The 24739-nt window shown below is 37.8% G+C and overlaps 1 protein-coding gene across 3 annotated transcripts in view; it reads left to right on the top strand.

Moving 5' to 3' along the window:
- gabrg2 (gamma-aminobutyric acid type A receptor subunit gamma2) overlaps positions 1-24739 on the top strand; it is a 118360-nt gene that overhangs the window by 4504 nt on the left and 89117 nt on the right. For all 3 annotated transcript variants that reach the window (XM_079847025.1, XM_079847024.1, XM_079847026.1), the window contains exon 2: positions 18841-18983. In XM_079847025.1, the coding sequence (XP_079703151.1) occupies positions 18841-18983 (143 nt within the window). The remainder of the gene's footprint in view (positions 1-18840; positions 18984-24739) is intronic.

The raw sequence follows: 24739 nt of genomic DNA, 5'->3' as shown, positions 1-24739 counted from the left end.
CAGTTGCCTGAGAGAGAACGAGACACTGAGTCATGACATTGACATTATGGGAATGCTTTTACATGAGCCGGTGTCTGAAGCACGCGTGGAAATGCGTCAATCTTATTGGCCGAAGCATGGTCAGGTGACGAAGCATCAGCGCATTACCAAGACACAGTGTAAAAAAATTTCTATGATCATATTTTTTTTTATGTTATAAAAGATTTAACTCATATTTAAAGTCAGTTTAATGTAATTAAAGTTGAGATTACTTAAACATCCAAGTTGATTGTACTTAAATTTACGGCATGCAGCAACTTTTTTACAGTGCAATGAATAGACGTCTGAAAAACACGACACCATATTCTAAGGCATTGCGTGAAGTATGGCAAGACGATGCAACGAGTTGCATACGTAACCTGAAATGTTCCCTTTTGAGTGGAACCCAATGCTGCATCATGACGTTGACGCTATGGGAACATTAATACCCACGCCGCCATACACTGTAAGAAAAGATACACCATATCTACTCAATAAAAATGAGGCAACAGATTACAAGCAATATTATTAATTAAATTTCACAAGGTTTGGAATTGAGTAAATATTAATTAAATGAGACCCTTAATAGTTATCCATTTAATATGAGTAGATTTGAATAGATTAATTATATAAATTAATTAAAACCTAAACAAAAATATTGAGTTGATTTGAAAAAGATAAACTCCCTAATGTGTAAATAGTACTAATAAAAATTAATTTAATTCTACATATCATAATTGCGTAATTATCATCTACATTAATCTGCACATTGATTCGAATTCAATCAATGCAATGAATTAAATCTAAATACTCATTTCTCAATACCCAGAAAGCACAGAACTCAAATACTCAAATAAGAATTTTATTAACAATTAACTTTTGTGCTTTCAACACACTGTAGCACATCATTGTACACTGCAACCAGTCTCATTTCAAGCCAGAAGTTGGATCTTGCATTTCAAACCAGACATTTGAAAAGGACAGAATGCTGACTTCAACTATTTAAAAAAAAAAAGAAGAGCAATAAAGATTTTTAAGAAAAATACTCCATAATGGCATGTGCCAAATCATAAATTATAAAAGTGCATAAAAGTTCATTTGTACTTTGAACTTACAACAATTGAAATGTCACGAGATTCGTGGGACAAATCAGTGCCAACATACAAACGTAGCACTTTCAAATGTGCAATTCTCAAGCGCTGTAGAAGATGGACATTGTGTAGCACAAAAGTCTGCACTGCAATACGGTCTCATTTCAAGCCTGAAGTTTGCTCTTGAGGGACTGGACTTTGTTTGAAAGCTTTGAATCATCCAGTTTCAAGAAAAGTTTTTGGAACACCTCAAAGGTGTACTTCAGCTGTCTGGGATAATCGACATTCAGCGCGTAGGTCAAGCCAAGGAGGACAGAGCAAGCCCTTGCAATATCTCCAAGTCCTGTGATCACTTTCATGCCCTCTATGACGATCCCAATGTTCTTTGGGCTGTTGCTTGTAGAAGGTCCAGGCTTTGGGGTCACAGTAATGGCCATTATGACCTGTTCAAGTTCCTCCAAGTTCTCAGTGTCCTGCAACAAGAAATTGTTATTGTCTTAGTATAAAACACATTACTAGAAAATTCATTATTGTTTTCATAGCTTATAAATCTATTTTATTAGATTTTATTTTCTCACAGGCCTTGGTGTCAAATTATTCTTTGTTTTGTTTTCTTCTCTATTTTGATGTTTTTGTACAGGGTTCATGCAGGTTACAATAAGTCAAATTTAAGACCTTTTTAAGACATTTTAAGACCATAAAGATGTAAATTTAAGACCTACACGATGCATTACCAAAAAATATTCAGATCAAAGAAATTCTGAAAAAATTATCATTAATTTAATTTACAGATAAAGCAATCACATTAGTAACCTTCCACACCCAACAACGTGCCAAATGGCCAAAACCTTAGGCCCAAAATGAAAATAGGCTAAAACAAAATTTTAAAACGTACTAATACTACACAATGAAATCAAATCACCAAATAACAAATAAAATTAGCATCAAAATGTACTTTTTGCAAATCAGATATGAAACAGTATTCTGTTCCTAAAATGTTTTCAGAAACTTTTAGTGTACGGTTTAGCTGTAAAATGAGAGTTTGTGCCATGTTAAGCGTCCTCCCCTCCTGCTAAAGTTACGTTAGCTAACTAACTTAAGTGCTAGCCGCTATGGACGGACATCACCACACTAAAATTAACAGATTTATGCATGAAAATAAATAAAATTGCGGCTCTAAAACGTAACACTGTTAATAGACTGACTTCACGTGGATTTAGCTAAGTTACCTTCACATTTGCAAGTTGAAACAAACAAAACAGTGAAACAACACAGAGAAGTTACGTTACCTGCCTCGGGAAGACGAGCTCCACACACGGGAAGTAAAGCCAACGGAAGTGAGTCAAGTGCCGTCTGAAATATAAGATGCTCTTCCAGCGATAACCCCAAATATTTCTCTTTATGGAACCTTAAAATTAAACACAATGTACTTATTTACGCAATTTCATAAAAAACATACTGAGGATACGATATTAACACGCAAAGGACCTAGGAACCATAGTGGAAATGCTAACCCACATCCTTCAAAATAAAAGTTTGACTTCGATACATAAGAATTCTTCCAAAATGTATAATGCTGTGTTCATATTATAGCGCAACAAAATCACACTGCTACATTAATATATAGCCTTCCAACAGAAGCCAACTTTGTGTTGCTGCTGAGTCTCTTTTTCTGTGATAACTCATTTTATATTGTAATATACCACTAACGTTACATGCATTCTTCTTACTAGCCCAGTGATAACAAAAGAAGTTTTCTTACCTTAGTCGATCAGTTAAATTTAGCAAGATGAGCAATGTGGAAGAAGACGAATATTCACTGTCTGTAGCCTACTCTCTTCAAATGTCTTGTGGCTAGGTAGCCTGCTGCATTTTTTTTAAAAAAAGGCGCACTTTGACAGGAAGTGCTTTTCAATTAAAATTAGCCTGATTGCATTGATTTGAATTCACTCAATATTCTCTCAATTTGGGATTAGATAAATATAATGCTTAAGTTTTATTTAACTACAATGGGTAGATTTTATTCCAAACATTTTTATTTGAAATTTAATTAAATATTTGCCTCAAAATCAATAACACAATTATATTGAATACATTTTAACCAAAAACATTAATTCAAATCTACATGACCACAGAATCATTTCTTACAGTGTACTGAGGAAAATGCCTGACCAACAAGGTTAGGAAGTATGCACTAGCACAGTATCTTTTGGCCTAAGGAACTGAATAACCCAGAGGTCTCAATCCTGGGGTCAATTCAATTCAATAACAAAAGCTAGCTAGCTAGTACCTTAGAAGAAGCCATACTCTTTGAGTTGAGTGGGCTCTGGTGCCTAAGACTATTGTAATAAAACTTTGTGAATTCTCTGGGTTATAATTGTATACACCATTGTAATAAAAAAGTTGTAAATTCTTTGGGTTTAGTTGCATTCTTCAGCAACCGTTGAGTTGATTAACCTTCTAGCAAAGCGATTCAGTTTAACGTTCGTTCTCTTCAGCTTCAGCGCGCGCAGCTCAAACAGCAATGATGTCATTTGAAAACAGTAAGCCTAATATTAAAGATGTTTACTATTACTGTAATATAAAAAAAAAAAAATGTTTAATACAATAAAAAAAAAACACTGATGCGTTATTAATAACTAGCACTTTTTTGTTCTCGTATTATTTTCATCAACAATATGGTTTGATTAAAATAATTTCCTTGTCCGTGCGGGGGCGATTCCACTTAATTTATCCATGGCACTTGCATTTTGTTTCTTTATATGCAGCCCAAAGTTATCCATGATGACTTGTTTGCATTATTTAGATATTTTATTTTAATTTTATTAAAAAGATGTTTTATACAAAAGATTTTTTGGTAATACTTTACAAGAAGGTCTCCTTTGTTAATGCATTAACTAACATGAGCTAAAAGAGAGCAATAGCCTTTGTTAATGTTAGTTCACAGTGCATTAACCAATGTTAACAGATACAACTTTGGATCTTAAAAATGTCTTAGAAAATGTTGAGCTTAACATTAACTAAGATTAATAAATGCTGTTCATATTAACTAATGCAAACAAAATTAAACCTTATTATAAAGTGTTACCATTTTTTTTAATGAAAGTTGGCATAGGAAAGTTAAGGAATAGTACAATGGTTCAAACTAGGCTACTGTATTGTATATGTTTGATTTATTTTGTGTTATAAAGTGTTTGGGACATGGCTTTTAATGGTGAGCCTTATGTTTTTGTATTTAGGCTATCAAAATATATCGAAATTTGAATTTAAATTTGTCGGCCAATATATCGATTATCGGCTTTCAAATGTAAAGAATTATCGGTTATCGGTATTGGCCAAAATGTTCATATCGGTGCATCCCCAACACGCTGAAACACTGCAACTAAACACAAAGAATTAACAATGTTTTATTACAGTTTTGTTCTCTCTATAATGTTTGTGCAGATATAAGTCGTAATATTAAGTTTATGTAATATGACACTCCCAATCATAGTTATTGATGTCGTGCATTGCTGTTTGAGCTGCATGCGCTGAAGCTGAGGATGATCACTGATGCACTTTATGCCTCAATAATTCTTAACCAAATGCATCCTATAGGTAGCCTGGGTGCCAGCCCGAACCCCGCCCACAACATTTTTTGGTCGGGAAGTTCGGTCTGGACTCGATCCATTGAGGAGTAATTATGCTCGGCTCCTAGAAGGCCGAGCCAATCAAATTGCCAGGGCGGGCTTTAATCGATGATGGACAGATGGTCTGCGGTTACGTAATCACCCACGTCACCAAAGAGCGCTTGATTTGAATTAGTTTACAACAAAGACGACTGCAGCTGGACAATTGAGATTTCACGAGTTCACACTTACAAATAAGTCAGATAGAATAAATGCGTAGGCTATATGAGATGTCACGAGTTCACACAAATAAGTAAGACAGAATAAATGCGTATATGACGTGCTGTCCGAGGAGAGGGCTGTGGGCTCGGTAGCCATACTCCCCCGTGTTCCTGGTTGTGAGAGAACAAGACAAGAGTGAGGATTCGGGGTGGTGGAGGGACCGAGGGATGCTGAAAAACTGTCAAGGAGTGTTAGGTAAGTTGACAGAGTGAATATGCTTCCTCGGTAACGTTAGACATGGTATTGTTTGATGACAAGTTGATATTGGATTGATTATTTGTACGTGCTCCTCCCGAACTTTGTTTATGAAACATCATGTGTAGATTCCGCCATCGCGTCTGTTATAGAAGATATCGACAGTGCATTCATTTTAAAAGAGGAACAGAGAGCCGCGCCCGCGACATTTTGTTGGTTGAAAATATGAATGAAGAACATGCGTCATTTACTCCGTTGCTCTGATTGGTTGTAGGTCTATCCAATTGAGTGCAGAGTTTTTTTTTTTCCTAGTTCGGTTGAGACACGCCCCATAATCAAATCTCTATGGAGCGGTATCAGACTCACATTCTGACTAGAATATGAGTATGACGAAGTCAGGCTATCCTATAGGAAGTAAATCAGATAAATATAGGCCTACACAAAATTAACACCATATTACAACATACATTTGCACAAAACAAAAGGCTGTGAATGCACACGCAAACGTATAGTCATAAAGGTGCAACTTTAGCCTTAATTTAAAATGGTCCCAAACATAACTCCGGCGCGCTCACTTCATTTTTCCTTGTGTCTGCTTTACGAGTTTCGTGGTTGAGCAGCACACATGTGCATGACCTTGCTTAAAGGAGAAGTTCACTTTTAAAATGAAAATTCTGTCATCATATACTCACCCTCATGTTGTTTCAAAGCTGTATGAATTTCTTTCTTCTGCTGAACAGAAAGGAAGATATTTAGAAGAATATCAGTAACCAGACAGTTTTTGGGTCCCATTGACTTCCATAGTAGGAAAAAAATATACTATGGAAGTCAATGGGACCCAAAAACTGTCTGGTTACTGATATTCTTCTAAATATCTTCCTTTCTGTTCAGCAGAAGAAAGAAATTCATACAGCTTTGAAACAACATGAGGGTGAGTATATGATGACAGAATTTTCATTTTAAAAGTGAACTTCTCCTTTAATCGACGATTGAGAAGTTTTATCGATTAAGTTTTTATCAACAATTAATCGATCATCGATTAATCGTTAGCATCCCTACTCAGTACAAATTAAGTGTTAAACTTAGACAAAATGGGCCTTATTTTAACGATCTGAAACGCAAGTATCAAGCGCGAAACGCAAGTAACTTTGTGGGTGGGTCTCGGGCGCTGTTGCTATTATACCGGCGGGATAAATGACTCTTGCACCCGACGCAAATCTAAAATGGGTTGGTCTGAAGCAGCTTCATTACTCATAGGTGTGGTTTGGGCGTAACGTGAAATAAACCAGTCAGAGCGACATCTCACATTCCCTTTAAGAGCAGGCGCGCTTGTTCCATGGCGGATTGCTATTATAACGGCGGATTTGCCAGGCGCACACCAGGAGCGGTCCACAGCCGAGGAGACCGATGTTCTCGTCAGGGCTGTTAAACACAGAGAAGTGACATTGTATGGGGAGGGAGAAACCCACCCAAATTAGCTTCGGTTAAACAGGCGTATAATAATTTGGGTAAATGTGTAAGCTAGATTTATGCCTATTTTTTCCCATCTTCATGGACACAACAATGATTTCCCTCGTGTGTTAATATTTTTTCTTTTAATAATGTATGGTTTTCTAAAAATGAGAACTGCTGCGTCTGTGTGTAGATGAGATAAGCAAAGTGCATGCGCGTTGTGCACACGCTACATTGATTAAGGCCAAGCATGTGCCCTTAAAATAGCATATGAATAACATGCGCAACGCGCCACTGACTTTAGACTAGGTTTTTCATGGTCAGTGGCAGAATTGTTTTCTAAACCTGCAAAATAGCACCAGGGAACGTTTGTGCCGGAACACGCCTCCTCTTTGCGCTGAATCAGTTGTGTCTTTGAGCTATTTTGACATAACTCGTGTTTCACAGGATTTCATTTCTGAGCTCTTCACATCACAAGTACATTGCTGTACCAGCTGAGCTACTGAGCAAGCTTAGTACGTCAGAAAAGCCAAACATATGGAGCTGGTTATGAGATGCAAACTCAGAGTATTCGTTAACAAATCATGCACTATGGTAAAAGTGTTTTGAGGTCATAATATAATGTCTTGCTAGGAGCCGCTTGAAAATAATTCTTAATTAATCCATAAGCTGCCCCTAATCATACTTTTGTATGAAAAGGATTAAATGTTCTTGCTGTTTTGCTGCCTCTAGTGTTCATTTCTGTTGGAAACTGCAGCCAATGTATTGGTACAGTACATATTTTGCCTTTTGCAGAAATGTTGCCTCAGGTACGTGTTTCCAATGAGCCTGTGTTGGTATTATACATATATATATATATAGTTATATCTATATATAAAGCACTATTAAAGGGGATGTTGGATGAAATTTTCACTTTTTAAGCTTTTTTTGCAATTATTTAGGTTTGTGTCTGCCAGCTCAGAAAAGCTGAAAAGAAAACATGCAGCCAGTTGGTTATAGGCGGTCTGAGTCTGAAACTGTCATCCAGCGAGCTGTTTCAATTTGCAGCCGGTTTCTACATAGATAGCTTGCTATTTGAATAAGGCAACTTACGACTGCTGAAAAAAATAATTCTATAATAAAAAACATATATATGATATATCTTACCTTTCAAGCAATGTGGAAGCAGAATGGCTAAACATAAAAAATAAACCTTTACTGCCATGTTCTCTTTGCAAGCACAGACTGTTATTTAGTTTAATCAGTCTTACTTTTTATAGCCATTAAATAACCATTTTAACTGAACTTACTGAACTGTGCTGAACTTACAGATGAGTTTTTGGGACCAGCATACTCTCGTGTAAGCAAGGTTTGGGTTAATCAACTGAGAGTTCAGGGTATGTTTGACGGTAAGATAAGCTTGCTTTATGGAAATACTATAGGATTATTTTTGTGCCTTTAATATTGAACGTAACTTTTCAAGAAACGAATGAAAAAATGAATGGACACTGAATAAAATGTCTTTGAATCCAGAAAAAAAATGAATCGCAGGCAAAATTTTTTACTTTGTTTTTAATACACTGCATGTTTTACTAACTGTTTTCTCTTTTTTCTTTCGCTGATCTGTACTTACAAATGCGGTTACAGAGTTTTCATTTACGATTCTGAAGTTTTCGTTTACGCTCCCTGAGTTTTCATTCACCATACTGGCACATATCTCTCGTGGGGTCGGGGCTAACAGCGGTGTGTTCTCATTGGCTACTGAGTTTTTGATTGATAGATTTTTGACCTGGATGTGAAGACGTCAGTGTTGTGTTTACATGTGAGTGTCTGTAAGCGGCTTCCTATTTCATTTTAGTGATATAAAGTTAGGAGTTTTGTTTTTTAATTGTATCTGTATTTATCTTCTAATACTACATTGTCAGCATAAGCTTTCAGGAGCAGTATTTGTCTGCGCGAGAGAAAATGAATGTCTAGAGGTATAATTGTAGTACATTAAAATACTGTATAATAATGAATAATATCCAATTCTTTCAGAGAATATTTGTTTGTTCCTGATAATGTTAAATGTTATTTTTTTAAGCATTGTAGGCTTTGATTAGATTGTGATGTAACAATTTAAAGAGAATACTAGTGTCATGTACATATGTGTGATATTTTCAGCCATCAAGAAAGTCTCACTCTAACCTGATATTCAAAGTTAGCAACCCTGGCCATCACGCTACCCATAGTATGCACATACAGCATTACAATAAATGATCACTCAATTCTGAAGAATTCAAACAATATGAAAATTACAACCAGATGGTGACTCACTGTCAGATGGTACAGACCTTCAAGGATATTTCATTATATTCTTTATTGTCACTATACATAAGTATGAAAGTGAAAGTCTTGGATGTTGTGACAGTCCAACCTCAGTATTCTCATAATACACATATAGAACTGAAAATGCACAAATACATAATATACAAAATTTGTGTAAAATTCATATATTTTAAATTATGCAATGATCATTTGAACAGTTCTTGTTACAGTAAATGTAACAAAGCAGTGACTGGGTGGGTACACTGTAATGGAGTAGGGTAAGTGTACCCATTAAGCCCACCAAAATCTAAGTCTAGGTTTTTTTCATAGATATTGACATAGTTTATAAGAAAAATAATTTGTTAAAATGCAAGATTAATCTCTCATTTGAAATTATATTAATTAGTTGATGTACATTTTAGAATATAAAATTAAGATAATTTAGGAATAAAGTCAGAAGTCTGGCATGGGCTTAATTGGTACTTTTGGCACCATTTAAGCCCGCATGTGTTCCAAATAAGCCCACATCATCATTGATTCACAAAATCTAAAAAAATGTATTGATTTTAAAGAAGTAAAACATCAATATATTTATTCAGTGACAGGGAAGTATTAAAAAAAATCATTTTGCTAATGTTTGATTAGAGCCCTGGGTGGGATGGGTTGGTGTTAGTGGCCGGTGGTCTGGAGCCTTAAGTCGGCTTGACTGGAGTTGTAGCTGGAGTCAAGCTGGAAGTTTGACCGGGTGTATCTCGGGAGCCAAGCTGAGTTAGGGCTCCATACTCTGGGCTTAGGGGGGCTCCTAGTGGGCCCCCCTAACAGTCCCAGGGGCTCAGGACTGTGGGGAATGTAGGGTCCCTCTGGGAGCTCTCCATGTCCGGAATCACAAGCCTTAACTCAGCTTGACTCCCGAATTATGCCCGGTTATACATAAAGGACTTTAGGATAAATCGGGCTCTATCTCATTTGAATGAATGTGTAATTTGTGTGTAAGGTAAGGGTAAAAGGTTAGTAAGGTAAAAGCACATAAAGACATGTTATCATTAAACACTTTCAGAAAATGTATCAAAGTTTGCAATTAGAGGGATTCCTCATTGAAATACATAAGGTGGGCTTAAATGGTTCCACAGTGAGTAATGGGGAAAAAAGACAATGTTTTCCTTTAAAAATGTAAGATATGTTTACAAATACATGCATGGAGCTTAAATATACTGTGGACTAAGTATCATTGTAATTTTCATTGTGCCCACATTGAGAAATGTTAAGTTTTCTTCATTCAAGGTTAGCTTGTGTTGGCTTTAGTTTGCATGCGTTTTGTGGCACTGTACCATTTAAGCCCATCTTAAAAAAAAGTTAATTTATAAAAATAATCTTCTCTACAAAACAATTTATGATGTATTTATTTGTAAATGAATGTAAAATGAATCACAAAACATTCATTGTTTGCAGTTCACATGCTTAATTCTTTGGCAGTCTATCTTTCTGTAAGGCTAATGGTTTGACCAAGAGATTAGCTTTGAACGCAAGCTAATAAAACTCATCTTTCCATTTAAAGGAAAATTATATAAAATGATAAAGTACTATTTGTTCATACACAAAAAACAATACATTTATCTCTTATTTGACATAATATCAATGTAGTTACCAAAGAAATGGCTGAAAATTGCTGAAATGTGTTGATTTCTGAAGGGTCCCGAAACACCAAAGTTTTGGGGTGACTTTGTGTGAGGTCCCCTGAGACAGCATGCACATTGGTGGGGCTAACTCAACACTGCCAAATGTGATTGGTATGCAATTAAAAATGCCAGGGAAGTAACAAATCACTGGATTGGTTAAAATAATAAGCAGCATAAAATATTATTTTCTCTTTTTTTAATTTGACTTCAGAGTTGAAAGTGGGCTTAAAGGGTACATGGGCTTAATGGGTACACTTACCCTATACACAAGTCTAAACAGATACTCTCCACCCAAAATGTTTTAATTCTCTCATCCTTTATTCACCTTCATGCCATCCCAGATGCACTATATGACTTTCTTCAGAAGATGATCTCTTTAATGTATAATAATCTAAAATATTGGACAGCACTGTAAAGTAAAAAAAATAAATAAAAAAAAAACCCCGAGTGAACAGCAACGGTCCTAGTACTGAGCCTTGTGGTACTCCATGCTGAACTTGTGATCGATAAGACATTTCTTCATTTACTGCTACAAACTGATAAGTATGATTTAAACCATGCTAATTTAATTCCACTAATGCCAAGATAATTTTCGATTTTATTTAAAAGAATGTTATGGTCAATGGTATCAAATGCAGCAAGATCAAGTAACACTAATAGAGAGATGCAACCACGATCGGATGATAAGGGCAAATCATTTGTAACTCTAATGAGAGCTGTCTCAGTACTTTGGTACGGTCTAAATCCGGACTGAAAATCCTCGTAATACACATATGGGATTACCAAGGGGGAAATCACATCATATGGGCATCTAGTCCAGTATAAGGGCTGACCGGTTTTTACAATTGCGTTTTTACAATGGGGTAATTTTGTTGTTAAGAGTTTACACAACACAAGGAAGCTTGATTTCAATCTTTGAATTAAATTGAAAAAAGTAGCAGAAATGTATACAAAATAATAAAGATACAAATAAAGATAAATAAAGAGAAAAGTTTTTGGGTAGGTCTAACACTAGTATTCAGAAATACTACAGAAACTGAATAAAGTAATCAAATGTAAAATAACACTGATAGTCTTTTAGTCCCGAGTCCTGGCTAAATTAATACATAGGCTATTAATTCTGATTCCTTATAGTTAAAGCTATCTTTTGTTGTTTTGACGACAAAATTAATGACGGACACATATGGCTTCTGTCACTTTTAGAGCTAGTGCATGGATCCATTACTGTTTTCATTATACTGTCTGTCACACTGTCACATGCGTTTTATGCTTACAAGTTTGCGTGTTTTTTCCCGTTAAAGTGATATAATCCACGAAAAATAACTTTTGTTACTTGCGAGCTGTTTGTGTGCGGCTTTACTCTATGTATGCACACAGAGAAAACCATCTCTCAGAGAGCACGCGAGTACTAGATAGTTAAAACCGCTTTAATATTTAAACTGCACAGCTGGCCCGATTGCAAGTGACAATTCCATCATGTCTCAACTCCTAAACGCAGCTTGTGCAACCCATTGAGAGAGAGAGAGAGAGAGAGAGAGAGAGAGAGAGAGAGAGAGAGAGAGAGAGAGAGAGAGAGAGAGAGAGAGAGAGAGAGAGAGAGAGAGAGAGAGAGAGAGAGAGAGAGAGAGAGAGAGAGAGAGAGAGAGAGAGAGAGAGAGAGAGAGAGAGAGAGAGATTGTCATGATGCGACAACAGGAAGCTGTCATGCCTCATGAGGAAAAAGAAGAGCATGATAATTCCACGTGATGTAGGCTACTTGTGATGTAGAGACTTTTAACTTTCAAAAACTTTTATTTTAAAAACATTTTATTAAAAACACACATTTTTCCTTTCTTTCCTTCAATTATTTTTTTAAGAAAAACAAACAACAATGCAACCAAAAAAAAAATTAATGAACAGTAACAATTGCTTCTTTAACACCCCATATCATTTCAAATAAATTGACATTTTTTGTTTAATGATAATACGTGTACTCAGTAATTACTCGAGATTTTACCAACGATTTAAACAACATCACCAAGTCAACATTTTGGTTCTCATTCTTGCGCTGATTTCAAAATAGCAAGTTTAGCTTGTCCCAACAAAAAATTGGCAAGCTTATACTCCCTTTGCCAAGACCTTCTATATACCTATTTCCAAAAGTAAACAATGTATTTTTGAATAAACCCACGTTTAGACATCATTCCATCAAGCAACACGAACAAAGGCACTAAACGAAAACAATCACAAAATAAATGAAAAACATTATCAGTATCATTACAAAAAGGACATGTTGATGAAACCAACGTATTAAACCTGGAAACAAAATTATTAGTGGCCACTATACTATGAATGATCCTCAAGATCATTGAAGATCCCCACTTCTCTTTGGTATTGGAGGCTTATATAAAAGTCTCCAAGAAGGAGTAACTTCCTCAAGGGCAGAAAGATAAATCCTCCATTTACTATCAACTCTTTCCCTTAATTGCTTACAATGAGCATCTTTTGCACACATCTGATACAAAATCTTTTTTCCAAGGGTCGCGGTAGGACAAATGATTGGGTTCGATAACGTAATCTCAGCTTTGCGAATGAATAAAGCAGTCGTAGTATTTTTGAAATCTGAAGCGTTAGTGAATCAATTGACTGTGGACGGATTGTGGGTGAAAGAGGCCTTTGTTCTGGTTTCCCCATTATCTGCCTCAGCTACAAAAATCACTGTTTCCAATGGTCCTGCCATTTGTTTCCAATGATGGGCATAATTAATCGACGATCGATAATTGATCATTAAGAATTTCGTCGATCACGTTTATTTGTTATCGATTAAACCAATGCAGGTTGCGTTGCGTAGTGTGAGTCTTGAAGCAATGGAATTAATTTTAGCGCGGAGGTACCTGTGCATCCCGGCAACGTCAGTAACCTCAGAGCGGGTGTTTTCGGCGGCTGGACTGGCTGTCACCAGGTTGCGGTCGCATCTGATCCCAGATCATGTCAACATGCTTATCTTTCTCAACAGAAATCAGTAGACTGGTGCAGAAGTTCTATGGGAACTTCATGCGTTTTCTCAGATCGGATAGCTATCTGATTTATCAAAACGATTCCATTTACACCTGGTCACATAAATGTGTTTTTGCAAAACGGATATAAATCCGATCTTGAATTCCCGCGCTATATGCATATTTAAATTGTTGCATGTCACCGAAAGCAACTGATTTGAGCTGCATTTTATTGATCATCAGCGAATATTTCTAAATCAAAGACCGCAACAAGATGCGGCAACAGCCCTGGTAAGATCATTTCGGTTCTTTACTTTCAATGAAGATGATTGTGTGTTGATGAATGACTTACACTTTGATTTGCGATAGTTTGCACGTTGGCTTGATGAATAGATGCTCATCTGTGGTGATGCGTGTTGAAGTAGCGTCGTCATATCTGTCTATAACATGACATATAGCCTATAACACGCTCTCACACGTTTATTTCTTAGCATTTTTGGGATAAGTCAAATTTACATATGTGGTTTCAACAACCAGATGCATTTACTCTTGTCCAGTTTCGTCTGGAATGCGTCTCAGATCTCCTCCTGAAGTGGTTTGAGCGATCGGATTTAAATCCGTCTCAAATGCGTTTCGGAGGGCATTTACATGTGGTCTTTTCACGATCGGATAGCTATCCGATCACAGAAAACGGATGAAGTGGCCATGGGTCTCTGTTTAAGAACGCCGGCTCGCAGCTGCAGGTTCCGCTGTTTTAGAGCACCGCAGGGCATATCTTCAAGTCTACCGAACGTCGTTGATCTTCTTGTAATAAAGATCTCATCGAGGACAAACAAACTGTATTTTTGTATTTTCATTGCATTTTTAATTTATAAAAAGTTAAAGAAATAATGAATTTCAATATAAAAATATTAATGATTAATCGATAGTCGATCGTTAATTCTCCCGACGATCGACTAAGAAAATTTAATCGAATGCCCATCCCTAGTGGGGGAATTTCCCACATTATAAGTGGGAGACCTGTGGGAATTCGAGCCCTGTGCTAGTATCTCTTCCTCGTGTACCTTCATAGCCTGGTTGTACTCAACGGTGTTTTTGCTTCAAGTGGTGAAACAAGTTTGTTGTGTTTCCACCTTTAGCGGTAACAGTTTTCTTGCATATTTTGCAAAATATTGTGCATTGTTGGAGGTCTGACCTCTTAACCAAACCACTTCCATACTATTGAAGTATCTCCCTTTTTAGGTACTAAATCGTCATCGGAGGCTGATATGCTGCTCTTACTCTCAGACAGGTGTTGTTGTTGTTGTGCGCGCTAGGGAACGTAAATGTGCATTACGTCATCGCGTTACCATATCATTGATATCATGATATGACACTTTTTTTTATCATGTAAAAATTTATACCAGTGTTATCGTGGACGGTATGATATGGCACACCCCTACTTCCCACGCATTACCTGTTTGTACCCCACACATGGGTAGAGACTGGCTCCACTTGGAGATTTTAGAATTTCGCGAATATGTTAGGTGTCGCCCTGCCCACAGCTCTGCAGATGTCAGCTCTCGCTCCGAGGGGGCACGGCTAGCCTTGGGACTGGTACGCCAAGGCGATGGCATCCACTATCCAGTGGGCCAACCTCTGATTGGAGACAGCCTTTCACTTCTCCTGACCTCTGCGCATGTAGTGTGCAAACGTGACACAGCAGCGCAAGGGATGGGTCTGCCTCCTCTGGGGGCAGTGCTTGGAAGTTCACCACCTGGTCCCGGATTCAACCTCCTGGCGCCTCTCAGAAACCTGATGACCAGGTCGTGCTTTCCAACTGACCTGCCACCAACAGCATTGTGATGTGCTGCGATGGCGGCAACATACACATTCAAGGTGAAGGGGGACAGCCTCCTCTCCAAGCCTTCTTGAAGGAAGTAATTTTCAGTGGCCGATCATTTGGAGCATTCCTAAACTATACCTGTGAAAAGGTTTTTCGTATCCATATTTGGACCTCAAAGCATATAAGCTCCCGCACCCCAGCCCCCACAACCTGCGAACTCTGGCGCCCCCCAGGTTGGGAATCACTAGCTTAATGGCTGGCACCTGTCTACACTAGATGTGAGGATCGGGTTGCTTCAAAAGCAGTAGATAACGGATGCTGTCTACACAGAGAATGCAATACGTAATCGATTTTTAAAGTGCACAATGATGAGTTATCTGAAATAATCCACTTAACTTGACAATTATGTAATCATTGTGACATGCCTGCTTGATGTTCTCTTTATCTAAAGTATTATGTGTAAAAGTTGGGTCTTCATTTCTTTGTTAACTGCTTAAAAAAAGAATATAAGTTCTGCAAGAAGGTTTTAAATGGGCTTCACAAGCTGTTGATGAACAGCTTGTGTTGTTGAACAATGTGTTGTTGAAATGATGCAGTGTTTTTTACCCATATAATGTAAAGTGATATGTGCTGAAAGTGTTATATTGTAGTCTTGCCTTTCTGAAATGTTTCTAAAGCTGCCAGAGCAGTACAGCTCTGTCACATGTTTCTCTCAAGGATATGCCTTTCTATCTTCTACTGACTCCATGGTTACTGCCTCACAATATTGTTTGATTGCTTTGCCAAGGTCCTCAGCATTCATTATCAATTGAAGATAGATAGATAGATAGATAGATAGATAGATAGATAGATAGATAGATAGATAGATAGATAGTAGGGCTGCCCCCAAATAGTCGACTAAACGTTAGTCGATATGAAGAGGGCTTGGTCGAATACATTTTCATTAGTCGGTTAGTCGCAAAAAAAAATCACGTGAAAAAATTACGCAATCAGGGGCTGCGCAATCAGTGTATGACATGACATCAAAGCAACGAGAGATCAACGAGATCTCGTGCCTCGCTGTATACCAAAGCGCACTTTATATATGTACAGACCCCTCGTTTTTTCCGAGCGCGTCCGCTTCGCATCGAGATAAAAACATCTCAACTTTTCAGAATGCCGCAAGCGCACCGTAGGTCACGTGACAACTGTAACGGACAGTGCGGCTGATGGTTGCTTAGCAGAGCGCAACCGCCCTAGCGCTTTCGAAAAAGGAGAACGCGGCGCGCCTAGCGTTTTCTACGCGTTTTTATGCGCGATATGTGAGCGCCGCCTTAAGCAGCTAAACTGTATCCCTTCCACATCCACTCCATCAGAGCGGCCGGCTTCATTGTGATCAAGTCGAGAAGCTCCCTTCTTCCCAACAATGTGGACAAGCTGGTGTTCCTCTCACATAATATGAAAAAAATAAAATCGAATTGAAAGCTTAGGTAAGAATGCTTAATTTCCTTTTTGTAGTGTTTCTGTTTGCTATCCGTTAGGCTATATAAAAAATAAAAAAATAAAAAACGGGTATTTTTATGAGGGGTAGGCTATACAAATAAATAAATACATATTATTTTTATTTATTCGTTTTTATATAATGCAGAAGTTGTTTTTTATTCTGGAAGAAAAATTAGTCTGATGTTTGCAATTTGTTGTTTAAGGTCAAGACTCATCCGTCGTCTTAATGGCAGTTTGCGGCTTTGCTCTGATATTTTTTATTTGTATTTGTGTTCTTTAAATTATTTGTTCCACATTTTGTCTTAAATATAGTTGTTCTAAACAATTTAATCAAATCCTTAGGCTGTTGATTTGTTTGCCGCCTTCTTTTTTATTCTAAGTTTTGGCGTTGTGCGATGTGCCATGTGCATTTATTAAATTGTTCGTTTTTGTTAATTTTCCTTTTGAACAATATAAAAATTATATTAATTTTCCACTGTATTTTTATACCAAACAGCGTTTTTGCTACAGGAATTTTTTATTTTTTTTTATTTTTTGCCTTGTTTTGTACTAGGCCTAAGTTACTAATGAGTTTATTTAATTTATTTTAAAGAACGAATTTTAGTTTATTTTATTCAAAACTGTTTTTTTTTTTTTTTTTTTGACATGTAACTGTTACAGTTTGTATTTTTGATAATAAATTATTAAAATGCACAGACAGTCTGATTGCTGTTTTTATGTTATAATTAGCCTAACGTTCCGGCCACTGATTTTTGTGTCCGTAAGCGCTGTATACTTTAAACGCTTTACTATTCTGTTTTAAGCGCTTAATTTTCATTTTGAACGCGCTAATATCATGCTTTAGCATTTTCTGTCATATGGAAGTGTTAAACTTCAACTTGGACTATACCTTTCCTTGTATATACGCAAGTTTTTATATTAATATAATAAATGAACGATTATTCGACTAATCGCTAAAATGCAGGAGTGTTAGTCGACTAGGAATATCTTTAGTCGGGGGCAGCCCTAATAGATAGATAGATAGATAGATAGATAGATAGATAGATAGATAGATAGATAGATAGATAATGGGAATACATGAAATAATGCTGTAGATGAAATCAGAGGCTTGCATTAGCAGCACCTTCCCCTCACAATCTGACTTTAGGAGTGCTGCCAGAGAGAAAGACAGAACGACTGAGAGCACGTTTCCACCTCTAATGCAACATTATTATTGGATGTCTGTCTGTCTCCAGCCTGCAGTATCACACCCACAGTTTCTAAAGACTCACTGTCATATTTATCCTTGTCTTTGTTCATTTCTCGCCTTTTTATGGTTCAAGTTAAATTATTACACAACAGTACACAACAACTTACAGCTATCTGTTTATGCATGCCCAATACACATGCATGTAGAAGAAAGAATACTCACACAATATGTCATTTAAATGAATGGCCCCAACTTCTGTGGTATTGAGAAACATATTCATTAGCAAAACATGTGTGCTTTCTAATTCTATCTTTAATTTAATCATTTTTTGCAATTAATTAGCCCCTCTTCTCAGATATTGTAAAGTTTAAACATCTTCTACCAGGTTTACTTCTTTCATTACATTATTTCTATTTACATTAGTACATTTTATGTATGTGTTTAATAATTGATACTTATAGGAAACGTAACTATGAGACTATGATTCATAAAAGAGCAACCTACTGTATGAGCTATACAGTCAAATTGACTGAAGAAAGGTGGAAATAAATGTTTACAGTATAATCACTTAATGGCTTGTTAACAAGATCATATGTAATAGCAGAACCAAATCATAAGGATATTTATGTTGTTAAAACAAAATCAGCATGAACTAAGCTTACATTGTAGAGACTACAAAAATAATATGCATTTATAAAAGTGTTGAAAATAGGAACATTCGCATCTTTGATTCACCTTTTTTTGTTTGTTTTACCCATTAGCTCTGTTCAGCTGGAAAGTGATGATGACGAAGTGACAAACAAAACATGGGTTCTGACCCCCAAAGTGTATGAGAGTGACGTCACACATATTTTGAACAGCTTACTAGATGGCTATGATAACAAGCTGCGACCAGACATTGGAGGTAGGTGTCTGTTTTTGTTTATTTATTTATTGTTATGTTGAGCTACTCAGCTTCTGAATGTGAAATTGTTTTATTTTGTTTAAAGGTGAAGTATGTAGTTTCTGCAACACTAGTGACACCTAGCAGAATTACAAAAATAAAGCATATTTTCTAGGGATGTCCCGATCAGGTTTTTTTGCCCTCGAGTCCGAGTCCGAGTCATTTGATTTTGAGTATCTGCCGATACCGAGTCCCGATCCGATACTTAATACATAAAAAAAGAATAAAGAAGAGCGAAAAAACAGATCCAGGATGTTCCTTATTTTTTATTTAATTCACCTTATTTTAACATTCAACAACTCTGTTAACAAACAGAGCACTTCTGTGAGGTAGCTTGAACAATCAAGTAATACATAAATTCTTCACTTTTGGACTTTAGTGCAACAGTAAATATAAAAAAAGTCTAATATATAAACAAATAGCACCTCAACTTAAAATACCCGGCAGGCATGTAAACAAATAAAAAATAAAAGTGCTACAGTGTATGCAAAGCCAGTAATGTGCTTTTAGGAACTGCACTCCTAACTCTTACGCCGGTTTCACACTGCACTGTTAGCAGAGCGTGCAGCTTGTATTTTTTTTCGCCGCCCATGTTACCAGATTAAACCAGGCTTTAGAGCATTCACACCGCGCGCAGAGGCGGCGCGGCAGTGCGTAGCAGAGCAGAGCATGAGTGCCGCGATCGTTTCGGCGCCGAGTCTATTTTTGCTGCGCCGCTTTTGCTGAATTAAAGTGACAATACATTGATCATGGCCAAAATACACCGCAGTTTTATCCAAAAAGTGCATTGATGATATCTATTGTGTTTTAAACAGTCAATCAAATGACCAACAGCAATTTAAAAAGAAAACAAATGTCCAAAAACAAACTTGTTGCCATAACAATAAAATCAAAGATGAAACAAAAGTTATATAAATGAAATTATTAATAAAATAAGCTTCTTGACAAGTCTTTTCTCTTAAATGTATGTGAAAACGAAAAAAGCAATGCCAACTTATCCATTATGGAGTACTCTGTCTGTAGCCTGCCCTACACAACCCGCGGTTCAGCCGCGCGTAACAAACGCTGCCAGTGTGAAAGCAAAACGCACGTGTCCTGCTCCTGCTCACCATACGCACTGCTCCTAAGCTGCTTACTAACGCGTGCAATGTGAAACCGGCGTAACTCTGTGCCACCGCATAAATATTGATGTGTTAAAAAATAATGAGAATATATATATCCGAGTCCTGATCGGGAGGTAACGTCCGATTCCGATCGAGTCTGAAAACACGTGATCGGGCCCGATTTCCGATCATGTGATCGGATCGGGACATCCCTAATATTTTCAAACGACTTTGCAAACAGGTAAAAGCTACTTTCAATCAAATATCCAACATATCAAGAATAGGTTTAACTATGTTGCAATGTGTCATAAGTACCCAATTGAGTAGGCTAGTTGGCTGCGTCAGAAAACTTAGACAGCTGACTAGTTGTCTCACTGCCTTATCCGGCAATGACTTTGTAGGCTTTTGATTTTTTTTTTTTTTTTTTTCAAATCGGACACATGCTCCTCCTAAATGCTTTTCACAGTTCTCACACATCTATTTTTAGTCGCATTGTCCAGTCCTGCAACACTGGCTAAACCCTCTGGCTCAGCCTGCTAAAGTAGCCAAGCCCTAAACTCTCGCTATAGGTTGAGCTGGAAAGAGATTGACAGATCTGAATGGACCACTCACAATGCTTTGATGGTTCCCGGGAAGCAGAGTGTTTACACTTCTGGGGGACATAAACCCATAAATTGCATACTAATAGTAGGCAATAAACAATTGGCTTACAAACTTCTTATATACTTCACCTTTAACAACTGGATAAAATACATACAGTGGGGAGAACAAGTATTTGATACACTGCCGATTTTGCAGGTTTTCTACTTACAAAGCATGCAGAGGTCTGTAATTTTTATCATAGGTATACTTCAACTGTGAAAGACGGAATCTAAAACAAAAATCCAAAAAATCACATTGTATGGTTTTTAAATAATTAATTAGCATTTTATTGCATGACATAAGTATTTGATCACCTACCAACCAGTAAGAATTCCGGCTCTCACAGATCTGTTAGTTTTTTCTTTAAGAAGCCCTCCTGTTCTCCACTCATTACCTGTATTAACTGCTCCTGTTTGAACTCGTTACCTGTATAAAAGACACCTGTCCACACACTCAATCAAACAGACTCCAACCTCTCCACAATGGCCAAGACCAGAGAGCTGTGTAAGGACATCTAGGGCCCTATAAAATCCGTTTTATTTTTTCCCAAATTCCGTTTTTTCCGTTTTAATTTTTGCAAATTCCGTTTTTTCCGTTTTAATTTTTGAGAATTCAGTTTTTTTTTTACCCTTTACTGTTATTTTAGTCGTAAAAAGAGTGTTTTTAATGTTAATGATTAAAATGTACACAAATAAAATAGGAATGACCCTAAATTTATTGAGGTAACAAACAAAATTCTCATTTTAAGAGGTGTTAAATCTGGTTTGGTTTGTTTACATTAGTGAATGTAGGCTATTAGGCTAACTAACATGAACCACGAGCAATACATTTGTTACTGTATTTATTCATCTTTGTTAATCTTAGTTAACCCTAACCCTGTATTTTTATTATGTTACTTCACACAGTGCATTAAGCTAACTAATGTTAACAAATACAACTTTTCATTTAAATAATGTAGGCTACTGGTGAAATTAACATTAATAAAGATTAATAAATGCTGTAGAAGTGCAGTTTATTAAAAGTTAATGTTATGCCTGGTTCAGATTACACGATTTTTTTGTCTGTTACGATAGTCACTGTGTCAGATTACACGATTTTGACTCCTAAAAATCTTGTCATGTCGTGGACAAGAAACATGTCAGACTACACGTTGTTTTCCGACCAGTCATCGCGAGCCGTCTCACACACTCATTCACTCGCACATACATGCACTCACTCTCTCTCTCACACACACACACACACACACACACACACGCTCACTCACTCGCACACACACACACACACACACACACACACACACACACTCGCACATTAGGGGTGTGAACCGACAGTGGTCTCACGGTTCGGTTCGATTACGATTATCATGTCATCGATTCAGTTCAATTCGATATCACGATGCATCGCGATGCACCGCATCCTCAATTTAAAATTTTACTTCAAAAGTGATGTGTGCGCGCATGTGTGTGCGTGTGCTCGCCTGTTCGGGAAGTCGCAGTGACAGAAACAGTGACATTCCAGTTCAAGTTTCAAGGGAGTAAAGCTTGTTTATGCCATTAAGAAAAGGAAATCTGTCAAATAAATATTGTTTTAAAGAAATGTTCATTTAAAAGCAGCGCTCATTAATCAGTGTATGTTACCGTTAAAGATGCGCGCATCAACCGTCGCCGAATCCGCTGTTGAAGGTGACGATCATCCATTTATAATCACGCGTAACACAGAATAATTGTAATTTGACCATCGGGTGCGTATACTTAAATAAGAAAAAATTATTGGGCGGGTGGATGATTTGTTTTTGGCTGCGGATTCGGGTGACGTTGGAGCTCATCCGCTTACTCTAAAGCAGTCAGACTCTGCCAGGCGTTAACAGCTCGGGGTGAAAACGGCTAACGTGGTTTATCAAGTTAGTGGTATTACCTCCTGCATATTCTATTTGTGCGTGACATGAGTGCACACAGCGCGTGTCTTCTGCAGGTCGTGCTTACCAGGTTGTTCATAAAAGCCGAAATGTGCCCAGATGTCGGCTTTAAAGTAGTTGGAGCATTTTTTATTTTCTCGCACTCGCGTCTCACCTCCCTCTGTCATTGTATGCTACCGCGACAAAGCACGTACGCAAAAAATGACGTCAGAAAAGCGTCAGTACATTATAATCGGTTATGGTCTATTACTGAACCGAAACCGAATCGTCCTCGTCTGCATCGCGATGCATCGTAGAAACGATTAATTTTGACACCCCTATCGCACATACACACTCACTCACATACACGCACTCTCTCTCTCTCTCACACACACACACACACACACACTCTCTCTCACGCACACACAGTCACACACTCACTCGCGAACACAGACTCTCACTCACTCTCCCTCACTCACTCGGCGCCGTCGTCGTGGAGGACCGTTAAAAAATTAAACATGCTAGTCTTTCTGTCGTGATGTCGTGAAGCATCGCAGACGCGACGTAGGTTGTCGCCCACTATGACACACTATACGAGATGAAACGATCGAATCTTGCGTCCCGACGCCCGTTGTCGTTTGCGAATCCCCACGACACCCTACGTCAAACGGATCGTGCCAAAATCGGGCTAAAATCGTGTAATCTGAACCAGGCATTAACTGATCTAGTTAACTAGAGTTTAATCAATGGAACCTTATTGTAAAGTGTTACCGATTTTGTTATACACCGAACCGATTCAGTGTTGGACAGATCAGTTGTTTCCATTCATTAAAGTGAATCGGTTCAAAGGAGTCATTAGTTCGCGAATCGGACGTATCATTAGAAGACTTGTACGCGTGTGATTATCCCGGCAGTTAGGACATCGCACAAGATTTGTCAACACAGAAAACATTTTCTGAGGAAAATCGCATATTACTGAAAGAACGAGCAGAGAGAGAGGCCCGGTCGCGCGCGCGTCTTCAAACTGTCAAGATTTAGAAGCGCGAGGGAGTGAGAGAGAGCAAGACAGTTTGAAGACGCGCGCGCGACCGGGCCTCTCTCTCTGCTTGTTCTTTCAGTAATATGCGATTTTCCTCAGACATACGTTTTTCTCCCACACAAAACAGAATTTAATTCCAAATAGGTAAAATTCCGCGAAATTCCGCGTTGACACTAGATTCCGCGTTAATTTGCCAATTCCGCGATTCCGTCCGCGATTCCGTGATCGCGGAAATTATAGGGCCCTAGACATCAGGGATAAAATTGTAGACCTGCACAAGGCTGGGATGGGCTACAGGACAATAGGCAAGCAGTTTGGTGAGAAGGCAACAACTGTTGGCGCAATTATTAGAAAATGGAAGAAGTTCAAGATGATGGTCAGTCTCCCTCGGTCTGGGGCACCATGCAAGATCTCACCTCGTGGGGCATCAATGATCATGAGGAAGGTGAGGGATCAGCCCAGAACTACACGGCAGAACCTGATCAATGACTTGAAGAGAGCTGGGACCACAGTCTCAAAGAAAACCATTAGTAACACACTACGCCGTCATGGATTAAAATCCTGCAGCGCACACAAGGTCCCCCTGCTCAAGCCAGTGCATGTCCAGTCCTGTCTGAAGTTTGCCAATGACCATCTGGATGATCCAGAGGAGGAATGGGAGAAGGTCATGTGGTCTGATGAGACAAAAATAGAGCTTTTTGGTCTAAACTCCACTCGCCGTGTTTTAGGGCTGTCAACGAATATTCTAAATTCGAATATATATTCAAATAGTTTTCAAAAACAGAATTTTGAAGGTGAAAATTAATATTCGAATGTGGAAAAACACGCCCGCGGTAGCAGAGGCACGGCTGTCTGCTTTGCGAGTGGGCGTGCTGCCTGAGGGGTTCTATATACTGTAAAACTTCAATTAATGTTAATAATATTTGTTTCAATCACTGAATGAAGCCTGCTATAATTGGGACAAGAGTCGCAACCTTAAATTGCTTGCACAAAACTCTTGATCAGCACTCAACATTTGTTTATTGTTGTTGTTCATTTA

This window comes from Squalius cephalus (genome assembly GCF_949319135.1).
Source record: "Squalius cephalus genome assembly, chromosome: 17".
NCBI classification, from domain to species: Eukaryota; Metazoa; Chordata; class Actinopteri; order Cypriniformes; family Leuciscidae; genus Squalius; species Squalius cephalus.
This window is presented reverse-complemented; position numbering and strand designations above follow the sequence as displayed.